Source organism: Cheilinus undulatus, linkage group 4 (genome assembly GCF_018320785.1).
Source record: "Cheilinus undulatus linkage group 4, ASM1832078v1, whole genome shotgun sequence".
In the NCBI taxonomy this organism is placed as follows: Eukaryota; Metazoa; Chordata; class Actinopteri; order Labriformes; family Labridae; genus Cheilinus; species Cheilinus undulatus.
In genome coordinates, this window is record NC_054868.1 from 34,740,843 (window position 1) to 34,753,607 (window position 12,765).

General features: G+C 38.2%; 1 protein-coding gene across 1 annotated transcript; it reads right to left on the reverse strand.

The window, feature by feature from the left end:
- Positions 1-1,051: 1,051 nt before the first annotated feature.
- sparcl1 (SPARC-like 1) lies at positions 1,052-12,765 on the reverse strand. The gene is made up of 11 exons (XM_041785738.1): positions 12,687-12,765; positions 11,728-11,780; positions 11,530-11,595; positions 10,404-11,435; positions 5,435-5,543; positions 4,993-5,114; positions 4,782-4,902; positions 4,547-4,683; positions 3,905-4,053; positions 1,728-1,876; positions 1,052-1,230 (listed from the first exon to the last, which is right to left on the reverse strand). Exons 2-11 carry the CDS (start codon positions 11,776-11,778, stop codon positions 1,202-1,204), a joined length of 1,965 nt encoding a protein of 654 aa, XP_041641672.1. The 5' UTR covers positions 11,779-11,780; positions 12,687-12,765; the 3' UTR covers positions 1,052-1,201.

A 12,765-nucleotide genomic window follows, 5' to 3' on the forward strand; every position in this document is an offset into this window, starting at 1 on the left:
TGTATTGAAGTGCTTTAAAGAGAGCTGACTTTGATCAGGGATCATGAAACATCTCATCAAAATATGTTTCCGTGTTGGTTTGTTTCAGGGTAAAGTTGTTTTTCCACCTCTGTCACTTACTTTTTTGATCAAACGGGGCTTTTTAAACTCCGGTGTTTTCCTGCTCTGACGTCCGACTGCCAGGGTAAGTGGAATGCAGCAGAGGTCCCTGAATGATGACTTGGAGCAATATTTTGGGATTTTAAAGAAAATCTGTACATATTTCTGTGTTTTTCATGGCACCAGTTTCAAATCTGTGCACCCAAGAAGTCCTCTGAGAGATGTCAAGGACAATTAGAGCAACGATGTGGCATGCAAATCAACACAGACAGACATGCCGCCAATTATGGTAGGAAGATGATGATAATAACAAATACCAAAAATAGTTCTTATTGTTATTTATCATTGCAATAATAATAATCAAGCTAGCTCAGTATGTACTGTGTTGAGGTTTGGGAAACAACAAAAATGAAATCTGAAAATTTTTGAATGATTAATTAAGATAATTAATTGACTATAAAAGTGTGCATTAGTTTCAGAATAAAACTGGAGTCCATTCTTATATACTGAGTGTTTAATAAAGGCTTAAAATACACATATTAAAATGCATCTGTCACAAATAATGTTTTTTTTTATTTATTTTCCCACTTGAAACTCAGAGCCCCCATTTTGAAAACACTATAATAGGTTGAAGCTTTAATAAGAATTACAGTGAAACAGGATAAATGACATACATTTACAGCAGTTGCCACTAAGGTAATTGTTTACATTTCCTACTAAGATCATGTGATTTTAAAGAGTCTGAACTACATGACTCTAACATACAGCCTGTTATATGTACAAGTGTTATTCTTCTAGTTGATGTAAACTTCTCCCCAGTATGGAATGCATTAGAAACAGTTTCTGGATATCACCAGTCAACATCTTTTTTTGTACACCCTAGTGCTAGCAATTAAGTCTACATTATAGAACAAAGATCCAAAATGTCCAAACTAAGCCTGAGATGGCAAAAAACTTGCTCTCAGTGCTCTTGGTTAGATGAGTTTCTTTCATCCTAATGGGTCAGAGATCCTTATAACAGAGGTTCACGGAGGTTTGTGTCTAAAATTGAGCTGTTGGAGATTCAAAAAACTTGACCAGCAGTTGAGGAACAAAATGAGGCTCAGAATAACAGGTTGGTGTCCATATCCTCTGTAAAAAGCAAACAAAAAAAAAAACAACAACAAATAAGCAGCATTAATAAGATGGAAAGTATGTTGAAGAAGAAGTTGATTGGTTGTGCCAGAGTTAAACGCATTGCAATCAGCAGTAATTTATATTAAGTAATAATATGCCCATAGTAGAAAATTATTTAAAAGTATGAATGATGCTTTGTGAAATTATTTGGATATGTTGTTAAACTTTGAATAAAATAGAAAACGTAATGTCATTTTTAAAACATTTCCATTAAAACATGTCAGGTTTATGAATAATGAAAAAATGTTCAATAATGACTTATCTTGTAGCAAACCCATCATCATTTTATCAGTCACCTTAAGCTCATGCTAAACTTTCTTACAACAGTTTTCACAGTATGCTAAAAAAAAAAAAAGTCAAAGTATGAGGACAAAGCTGTTTTAAAAGTAGAAAAAAAGACTTTGTGGATTAAGTTATAACACTGTATGCTAATGACATGCTTCTGTTCGTACCATTCTTGATGCCAAAACAGGAGGTCCACTCTTTAAATGACACCTGTTTGTCTTTGTCAGCGTCACACTCCTGGAAGAAGCGGGAGGTGCAATGCTCCATGGGTACCAGAGGGACTCGTAGAGGGGCGAGCTCTGAGTGTGACAAGACTCTGCATGGGACAGTAAACAACAAAGTTTAATCGGTGTCAGAATTTGACTAATGCAGAGGTAAGTATGTTTGCATTCATAGATCTCATACCAGTACTGACTTAGGTTTTTTTTTTAATTATTATTACTGTTATTTTTTATGTCATCCAAAGTCATAGCATCAAACTAACAGACTATGATGCACTTTAACTGTGCAGGTTCCAAACCAGAGAGGCTAATCTGGAGAATTCCTGGTGGGCTGGGCTAGTTAGGGCCAAGAAGGCCAGTGTACAGTGGCATTAAAAAGGCTGCACTCATGAGAGATTGACACTAGCAGGACAATCATTGTTCAAGCTGCATTCCCCCTCACAAAACTCTATCTCTCCTTGCACTTGGTCACCCTTGTCAGTTGTTATTCCTCCAACCTAAGACAGTCATGGTGATAATCAGGAGAGGGAGCGATAATAACTAGAGCAAGGTTGGCAAAAAAGTTAACCAAAAAAAAAAAAACGGAAAGCTAATGAGGCCGCATAAGCAAACATATGTTGTTATTACAAGCTTACAACTCAATGTAAACGCATAAGGTGGAGATGCCACAGGTAAGCTAGCAGAGCCAGATGTGCAATTCATCACAACATAAACTGTGCAAACCACCATCCAGCTTTATGATTCAAATCAATGAATTGTATGGTGCTTATAGTAGTCTATTACAACATATATTAGGATACAATACAGCTAAGTCCCTTACTTATAGCAGTCTTGTTACAACAAGATCTAAGTGTAAAACATCGCCTCTGCAGCAGCTGCAGCTCCTCAACCAGTTTGCTGCTGACTGAGTGAGGAAGAGCCATCAAAGGTACAGCATTCGTTCTAAATCAAAGGTGCCCAGAAAAAAAAACACCAATGATCCAGGGTCATGTAAGTAAAACTGACTTGCAAGGTTATAATAGTTTTGGATTTCTCATTAGTTTTTATTTTTATTTAGGTTTTACCTTTTGTTTTAGATCTCAGTTTACTTTTTGTTTTTCCTGCTGTTTTCTTAGTTAAGTTTAGATTTTGAAAAATAATTCGTCTTAGTTTAGTTTTTATTAGTTTTAATGTTAGTTTTAGTTTTTTAGCAATATGGGATACCTGTCAAGGTCCAGACCAAAAAGGGCTCTTTAATTTTCATTTTATTTATTCAATTTTTATGTTTGTATACAACTCAAGACCTAAAATTTACCACTGTGTGAAGTCTTCTACATTCAAATCAGGCCACTTTACTCTCTCCGGGCCTGAGTGTTCATGTCAGACAGTCTTCTTCTGTCTAAACTGACTAAAACTAAGGAGATCTTGTCTCTAATTTTATTTCATCTTAGTTAGTTTTATCAACACACAATTTAGTTTTGGTTAGTTTTCGTTTTTTTATAAAGCTCAGTTTTTATTTAGTTTCAGTTAACTAAAATGATTTTTACCTTTTAGTTTTAGTTATTCGGTTAGTTTTAGTTAACTATAATAACCTTGCTGACTTGACTAACAAATAATTGGAACAAGCTTTTTCAATGAAGGGAAGACTTTTAAAACTACAAAAGACTTGAACAACTGTATCTGTCCTTAAATGAATGAGTGTCATGGTAGGTCATAATAATGACATAGTCACAATTATGAAATAAAAACATAGGTTTTTCTAATTGTTTTAATTGTGGAAACTGTCTTTTATTGACCTGAGAAATAGATTCTTACAAAATTTAAAGTTGATTTTTGTGTCAGCCAGTATTGAGGTTAATGCAGTTGTTGCTGTTAGTAACGTCCCAGGGTAGCTGTTGTCCTACGGTGAGTGAATAATTGCACATGATAAAATGGGTTCCAGAATATCTGTATCTGAATGCTAAAAGTGAACTCTAATATATAAATATAACACATATTAAGTAAAATGAAATGTTGTGAACCAAAAGTGGGCTGGTCTGAGCCTTGAAACCCATACTACTGACCTCACAAGCACACTGTGAGAATGTCTGAATGTAATCCAAAGCTTAAGGGGAAATAAATTTGAATCAGACAGTGAACCATACCTATCAGAGGGATGCTGGTCCAACTGAGCAAACTGCCAGTGCACAGGGTAGATGTACATGTTGTAGTTCTTCTCAAAGTCTTGTGCGAGCAGCTCAACAGAGTGATCACCAGCATGAAGTCGCCGCTCACTCTCGAAGATCTTCTTCACCTGGAGAATACAGAACACCACAGACGGATGAATGTTTACTCAGTGGTAATCTGTTTTCATAGGTGACGTGATTTCTTGATTGGATACAAAATACAGTACTTGATAAACTGCAGCAAAAGAATATTGCTTTAACTTTTTTGAAACATACGCTATTTAAAGCTCCTGTGAGGAGATTTTAGGTTGTCATGAGCAGAGTAAATTTAAACTAATGCCATATTTTGGCCCAAAACTCGTTTTTAATGTCTGTCAATGCTGCTGGTGTGTACAAATATTGATGATGAATGATACATTTGGCTGTTCATAGACAACAGGATAAGATATTTTTGCAAGAGACACTGCTTGCCCATATACAGGACAAAATTGGCAAAGAGATAAGAGGTACAATTTTGTCCAGAGGGGGCACCAAAATCATCACAAACCATACGTTTTTCACATGAGCTTTAAGGTTAATCATCATGAGAGTCCCAGTTTTAATGTGAGTTATGTATCTTACTCTAAAACGCTGTTTGGGAGTGAGGAAGCCAGGAGTCATGGAGTCATGTTCATAGAGCTGCAGAAGCACGTTTTTCAGCCAGTCCCTCATTCGCAGCGGGAACTGGACCAGCTCAGTGTCCACACAGGCTGGTATAACTGACAAAGAAACAGAGAAAATTCAGTGTCAGATAAATGTTCCTGCCATTGCTTCATATTTCAATCCAAATATTGTTGAAACTAGCTGCAATTGTCACATTTGCATGCCCCAGTGTAGTCCAGGTGAAGTCTGTGTCCTTTCTTAGTTCCCTCCAGTTTGCATTTAGTCGCAAAGAGTTCACAGGAGGTGTCATATGTTTTGTTGTCTGTCCCACAAACCTGCAGAAATTAAAAAGAGCCAGTCAGTAATATTACCAAAGCCTTCAAGACCCACTCCAGATTAGCTATTGGAAGACTGTCAGTACTTACGTGATCAAACTCGTTCACACTGGGAGGACATTCTGCAGGCTCCTGACACACACAGCCAGGCTTGTTGTCAGCATCAAGTTTACACGTCTTTCCACGTTTGCAGGGAAAGTTGTCACATGGATCTGAAAGGAGAGAAAAAAAAAGCCCTCCAGTGATGCTACAACTCTATGGCACCAGTAATCATACTCAGAACTAGTTTGGCTTGATTCTGGTTTGACAACTGGAAGCTCTTGCACTACATTCCTCTGCCATTAGAGTTTATACAGTGATTAAATTCAACCTGATCTCCACCATTCTCTCCTTAAGCCTGCAGTGCTGTGTTTTGGTAGTGACCGTGAAGCAGAGTGATACTAGTCATGCGGAAGTTTGAGTGAAATGATCTGGTCAGCAGATTCCCCTGTGAGGCTGTTGAGATAGAGTATTAGTCACTGTGGTGACAAACCTGCAGGGGCTTCTGAGCCATGAGATCCTCCACTGAGAGAGGACCTGGTACTGGGGTAGAGGTCCACAGTGGCTCTTATCTGCACTGGATTCATTCCTACCAAAGGACCCTGGAACAGAAGACAGGAAACATGAGAATGCAATTCTATTTTCAACCACTAATCGATTATCATAGCATGGTTAAGATTATTTATGGGTCAATGACATAATGTGAATATATTTGTGTCTGAATCTATTATTTCCTTTAAAAAAAAGATGACTCAGTTCATGACATATATGAATTTATTCTACAAAATCTAATTTGTCGAAATTAACTCTTAGTGTATCTCTTATTTGGACATTTCAAACCCTAAAAATGTCCGGTGGCGCAATTGTCCAAGTACATCAGTGGTTCCCAAAGAGGGCAGTGGGCCCCCCCTGGGGGGGTGAGGTCATGATGGGGGGGGTGGGATAAGGCAAGGCTTAGCAACACAAGCTGATGACTTCAGCACTGCAGAATTGGAGTAATTCATTGACATCACCTCAGATTCAACAGTGCCATTAAGAGCCTGGCCACACTCTTTCCTTTTGAAACATCCTACCTGTGTGAGATAGTTGATATTTCTCCTGTTGCTGCTATTAAGACAAAAAACAAATCAAAGCGGGGCGTGGATGGCCTAGCGGCTTAAGGTGCACCCCATGTACACGGTCGGACCGGGTTCGAACCTGGCCTGTGGCTCTCTCCTGCATGTCTCTCCCCAGCTCTCTTAACCCTGTTTCTGATACTATCCACAGTCCTTAAAGGCATAAAAACCCTAAATATCTTAAAAAATCTTAAAAGAAAAAAAAAAATCAAAGCTGGACATTGAAAGGGGCCTGAGATTGTAAGCCTCACAGCTGCACCCAAGCCTCAAGAGAGCTGTAGCACCAAAAAAGCCCACAGTAGTACTGAATTCATGGTAAGACTTATAAATCTTAAAGATGTTTGTTGATCTTCAGAGAGTCAGCATTTTAAAATTCACTGTTTTACATTTTCATGTTGTTTTAAATTCTAAAAAAAAAAAAAGGCACTTGTGTGCAAAAGTTGTGAACGCAAGTGTGTTTGCCATTTATTTACATGTTTTTACATGTTGATATGTACAGTGCAGATTGGGCCGCCCGAAAATTTTTTCCATCTGCCAAAGGGGGGCCTGGCAAAAAAAGTTTGGGAACCACTGAAATATATAAACAGAATACTGACACCTGAAAACAGCATTTTAATTGTGAAAAAAACAGATTTGAATACTTTGGCATTATGTTATGGTTAAAATCTTTGAAACGAAAAAAATGTTATTCAAATATATCTATTTAAAGTCAGTGAGATCACTAAAAAGTGTAATCATGGGTGTTTTATTTTAAACTGAAGTGATAAAACAGATTGTCACATAATTTATCACTTATTTAACTCCAGCTGACACTCATGGCCAAGTGAAATGGTTTTTGTATATTGAAAACAATTACATTTTTTCAGAGGTAATTAATCCATAATATTAATCTGAAAATGAGGGTGCAACAAGAGACAAACTCAGGAGTATACACAAACGTTTTTTGTCGTATCGGCATTTCATCCACACGGAAACAGTGTTTTGGGATGCTGTAAATGCTACTTTTTGAAACCGGGTCCCAGAGTGAATAAATCCATAAACGCTTACTGTTTCGTCTCCATGTGGCCCGCCAACTGCATCTTTCTTGAAGTGATTACGTCACACATAGCGTGGCTCACTTACAACACTTACGCATGTCGAACCAAAACAACAATGTCGGATTACAGGGTTGTGTTAGTGCTGCAGACGCTATTAAACTTATTATGGCTTTTACAGCAAAATCTGATGCTCCTTTAACACCACAGCGAACAACATACACCATATGTTCTTAAATCCAATGCGGAGAACAGCCAGAAGTGCAACTAGGAGAAAGTTTGGAGAAGGACCTGGATGCAGCCAAGGACATCAACTCCATACCGGAAGTCAGAAAATGGCCACCGGATCTCGTCTTCTAATACCGGAAGTCACTTGAACTGAACGTCTTCTTTGTTGTTTCCTCTGTATAGGCAAGTCCACCACATAAGGAAATACAAGTAGATGAAAATACGTGAGTTTTCAGACTAACAAGCACAGCGATTACATAACGTTAATTTTGATAAATCGATTTATGATCCAAATTCAAGTATCCCTGAGCACATACATAATATACCCGTGCACATTTTGTCTGTTCCACAGGATTTATCATTAGCACTGAATTATAATTGTGAAACAAGAAAGGACAACTTGTGACAATCACATACTCCACCAGTTGCACAGGCTCCGTCTGCAAACGTGCATGCGACATCGGACTGATTTAACTCCTATAATAATGGTAATATAACAGACTTTGTTTAGATTTATCATCATTTAACTCCTATGTTAGTAATAGTTCTAAAAAACAAATATAATGAACTTTATTTAGGTTAAGCATTACGAATTAAACAACAAAGAAGACATTCAGTTCAAGTGAATTCCAGTATTAGAAGACGAGATATGGCGGCGATTTTCCAACTTCAGGTATGGGGTTGAGGTCCTTGGCTGCATCCAGGTACTCTTGAAAGTTTTCTGTGATCTTCTTCTCTCTTTTGGTGCATTTCCATGGCAGCGTTACAGCGCCATTTACAGGCTTGGCATATAACTACAGCACTTTCACCCACTTTCAGTGGTTCTGTGCTTAGGCAGACATTTCCTGAAACAACCTCGTATTTATGGAAAACTTTTTCAAAACAAAATGGAAATATAACTTTTTTTGTCTCCGTGTGGAGAAGACCTTAAGCTACAAAGGAGGTAGCTGGGGTGGGGGAGGTGAAGCTTTGCCAGCAGCAGCGTGGTGCATTAATGCAAGCAGGGATTAGTGAGAAGTACGTCATATTTAAATGGACTACTGTGTTGAGAGAAAGAGGTTTGATTAGCTGTGGGAGCTGGGAGGAAAAGGAAATAACTGGTATCAGCCGGCCCTCTGCTGATCTTGGCTGGGGGTATGACTTCATCAATCTTAGATAGCATAAACTAGGGCAGAACAATGGAAAAAATATATAATTGCATTTATGTTTGCTCTTATTGCAAATTTTTTTATCAATTGCTTTGTTGTAGGGGATTATCATTTTTGTCACTTGTTCTGATTAAGAAAAACACACATAAAACAAGAAAAGGATGATTTTTGTAAAACCTCTTAAAAAATGTTGGCATAATGTGCATAAAATTTGCTGCCAAAAAAAAATGAATTAATTAAACTGATATTTTGACACATTTCAAGTTAAAGAAATATTGCAATTTCTGTGATTTGTAAATTGAAACAGGCCATATTGTGATTTAATCTAATTTGCGATTAATTTCCCAGCCCTAGTCAAAATACAAAAAGTTGCAGTAACTGGGATATTACTTGTTACTCCCTATTACTTTCCTTATTCTATTTTTCATATCTTCCAGATCAGGTCTTTTATCATTGGAATTAATGTTTTTATCTTAACTGTTAATTGTTCTTAACCTGTCTTATTCTAAAACCTCTTTTCATTTGAGTTTGTATTTTATTGAATAAATGGAGACTCTCTTAACTCAATGTATTGTCTTTTGGTTTTACAACAGCATGTATTTTGTTTTTAAGTGTGTTTTATAAGCTTGACTTGACTTGAATTAAATAAATGTTGTGATTATTGATTTTTAGCCGAATTAAGGTTTACTTATCAGCAGCACTAACTTGCCAAATAAATGTTAGGACACCACCAAAATTATTTCAAGATGTTTTGAATAAGGTATGATTGGTTGCATTCATCTGTATCGTTTTCATTTGATTCATGCTTTAAGGTAATATAATCCAGCATTCATGAGGTGTTGGCGCCTATCGACACACTGTGTTGGATCAGGAGGTACAGGTGGGTGTCATCTGCATAAGGATGAAATCTTAAACTGTGATCCTCAATAATTTTGTGTCGTACAAGCATTTAGATGTAAAAAGGAGGGGATCAAGGAAGGAGCCATGGGGAACACCTCAGAAGAAGTACATAGAGGTTAACAGTGAGAGACCGTATAACAGCCAGATGCTTAAAGGGACATTTCTAGTGATAATAGACTGTTCACTTCACCAAGTACATTTTCAGCAGCTAAAAGAACAGATCAACACCACTGCAGAAGTTCATATCAGTTTCCAAAAAGAAGGCTCTATTGGAGATTACAGTTTAGCTTTTTTTTGGCAGTTCTTGTTGCAGATGTACTTTTTAAATTTATACCAAATGCTGTGACAGAAGTTAAACATCTCCAGGGAAAACTGCAGGATTGAGAAGTTTTCTTTGCATCCATGACTATAAGTGAAGCTTTAACGTATGAGTGGTTTAGATAGTTTTAAAAGGAAAATATCCACACTTTAAAGGTGCAGTGTGTAGAAATTGGAATCTTAGTGACATCTAGCATTCAGATTTTAGAATGAGCCCATCTGTTACCAAAATGTCACATCACTAAGCGACGAGAGCCTGTGAAGACCAAAAAGGATCGTAAGCCAGACATCATTTACAGCAGTGACGAGGTGAGGGTTTATTCATTCATTTTTGTAACCATTATGTTTATAGATTATAGGTCAGCTGTAAGCTCCGCCTGCCTTCCAGGTAGATTTCAGGGCTGGCGGGCAGGTTTATATTTAAAAATCGCATTTCACTCTTTCTGTCCCCAAAATGTAGCCATAGACAATATGGCGGTTCATTATGTCAGCCTCTGTGAGCGCGACCCGCGGTAATGTACATTTAAAAAGCTTTTTTCTAATTTTGTAAAAAGAAAAGGAAAGTTTTAAGAGGATGATTGTACACTTATTTTAACATACTTCACATAAATATGTAAACATTATATCCCATTTACACTGTTTCTGTTCAGTGAAATGCTGCCAACTTCTACACACTGTACCTTTAATAAAAGTAAGTGTACATATTATTTACACATTACCCATTTTCCTGCTCTCCTCCTCTTGGCCTTCTGGACTGTGTTGTCGATGTCCCCTGGCTCAGACTCCGGGGCGTCCTGCTGGCTCTGCTCCTGTCCCGGCTGAGTTTCATCACTCTGTGGAGAGTACTTCCTCGCTCGCTGGTTCTTCTTCTGCTTCCTCGTCTTTCCTTTGGTGTGACTTCGACTTTCATTCTTACTTTTCTCTTCCTCCTTCCCAGCTAGTCGGGATCCCGTCTCTAACTCTGTACCACTCTTATGTTCTTGAGGGTCCACATTTGCTTTGGTTTCTTTCATATTGCCACTGACGTCTTTAGATGTGTCTTGTGATTGCTTGTCTTCATCAGACATTTCCTTGCTGTCTGCTGCCTCTGTGTTTTGTACCTCGTGTTCAAGGTCATCTGTGAAGGTGGTCTTCTCTTTGACATCTGTTTTGGTAAGAGGCTGGGTGTCATCAGGGTGGGGTTTCAGGTTTGCAGGTATGATCTGTAGTGGTTGTAAGATGCTACCATCGGCAGCATAGTCCAGATCAGCTGGGATCTCGGACTCTGTGCTACCATCAGTTTCTTCCAGCAAAGTCCCCTGCTCCTTCTCCTTTAGGGGCATCTTTCCCACCTCAACCTCACCTTCCTTCTCCACTTTCTCTTCATCTTCTACACCCTCTGCCTTTTCATCTTTCACATCTGCCACTTCTTTAGCATCCTCCTTCATTTTGAGTGTCTCATCCAACTTCTTCACCTTAGAGTCTTCATCTTCACCCACAATGCTTTGCTCTTTTTCCACTCCTTCCTCCAGCTCTCTTTCCTCTGCTTCCTGTTCTTCTTCTGCTTCTTTCTTAAGGAGGTCAACCAGCTCTTCCTCGCTTAACAGGACAGGATCGCTCCTCTCAGTCACCCTAGTCTCTCCTTCCTCCTTGTTAGCATTAGCATTGTCTTCAGAGCTCAGTTCTTCGTCTTCCTGCTCCTGGCTGCTGGCCTCAATTGGGACTAAAGTGGGTAAGATCTGCGGCTTGTTGGCCTCCTCTGTGATTATGTCCTTCATTTAGAAAAAAAATGTCATTGTTATTATTGTAAGCATTGAGTAATTATATAGTCTAGATTTTTTGTAGACATGAAGAACCCTGCTCTACCTTCTCTTTGGTTGAATGTGAAGTCTTGCGCAGTCCATGGCGTTTTCCATGTGGTTTACTATTTACCTTGATGTTAAATGGGAAGATCAATAATCAATATCCATTCAGTACAAGCCATGCAGCACTCACAAGACAATAAAACATCAAAATTTTTATGTGGCGCTCTAAAAATCAAGAAATAAAGATGGAGCTACTCACAGACAGGGCAAACACTGCCAGGAAGCAAATGAACACTAAGCAGGCCCTCATACCTAAAACGTTGAAATGAATCAGACAGAACCAAAACAAGATTTAAATAAATTAACTACTTTTTTTCTTCATGAATCCATGCAAAACCAGATCTTTCAGGATCTGATCTTAAAAACAACAACATGAACAATGACCTAATTATAATCTGACTTCTAACTAGTGGAAACAAAGATGTGAACTTGGCAGATCTTTCAGACTTCACACAGATGAGCCTCTCTGTGCACTGCCAACTCTTTCATGACAGGCAGAGATGCAGGATTGGTCCCCTGCCGTTGTCAAGGCTACAGGCCTGTGAGATGCGCCTCTCTCTCAAAGTCACATTCAGAGCTAAAGTAAACATCAGCAGCTACCAGACTGGAAAAAAGTTGACTAAGTCCACAAAGTTTTTGTCTCTGTGGACGGAAACAAAACAGACACTACAGGGACAGTCCGGAGGAACAATAGCACGCTGGATCAGACCAGTAAACCCAGATGGGTTCAGACGGGGTGTGAGTGTCTATGAAAACACACCAGAAGAAATGTATCACACTATTTTATTTCATCTTAAAGTTTGATTTTGGAGGCAGCATACATTAAAGAATACCTCTGCTTGATATTCATAAACATGAGTTTAATATGTCTATGCAATGGAGAATACATTAAAATGATCATGTGTATAGTAGAAAAATAGATAAAAGCTGTCAGTTGATTGTTATAAAAAAAACATTAGTGTATTTAAAGTAAAGTTAAAGTAATTATTATAGCCATTACATTAACATCAAGGCTGTAGTCCCTGAATGCAGCAGGTCAAGTTCAAATGCAAACTCGTCAGTTCGCAAGATGTCATGTATAAATCTTTTCCATCATTATTTATCTGTCCACTGATACAAATAGTCACGTTAACAGTAGAAATGTAGTTTGTATTTTACCTGAGGCTGTCAGTTTTGAGAGAAAAGAGAATCCAGCACAAACAGCCGTACGCGCCTGTGTTCAACCTGTGAAGATCGC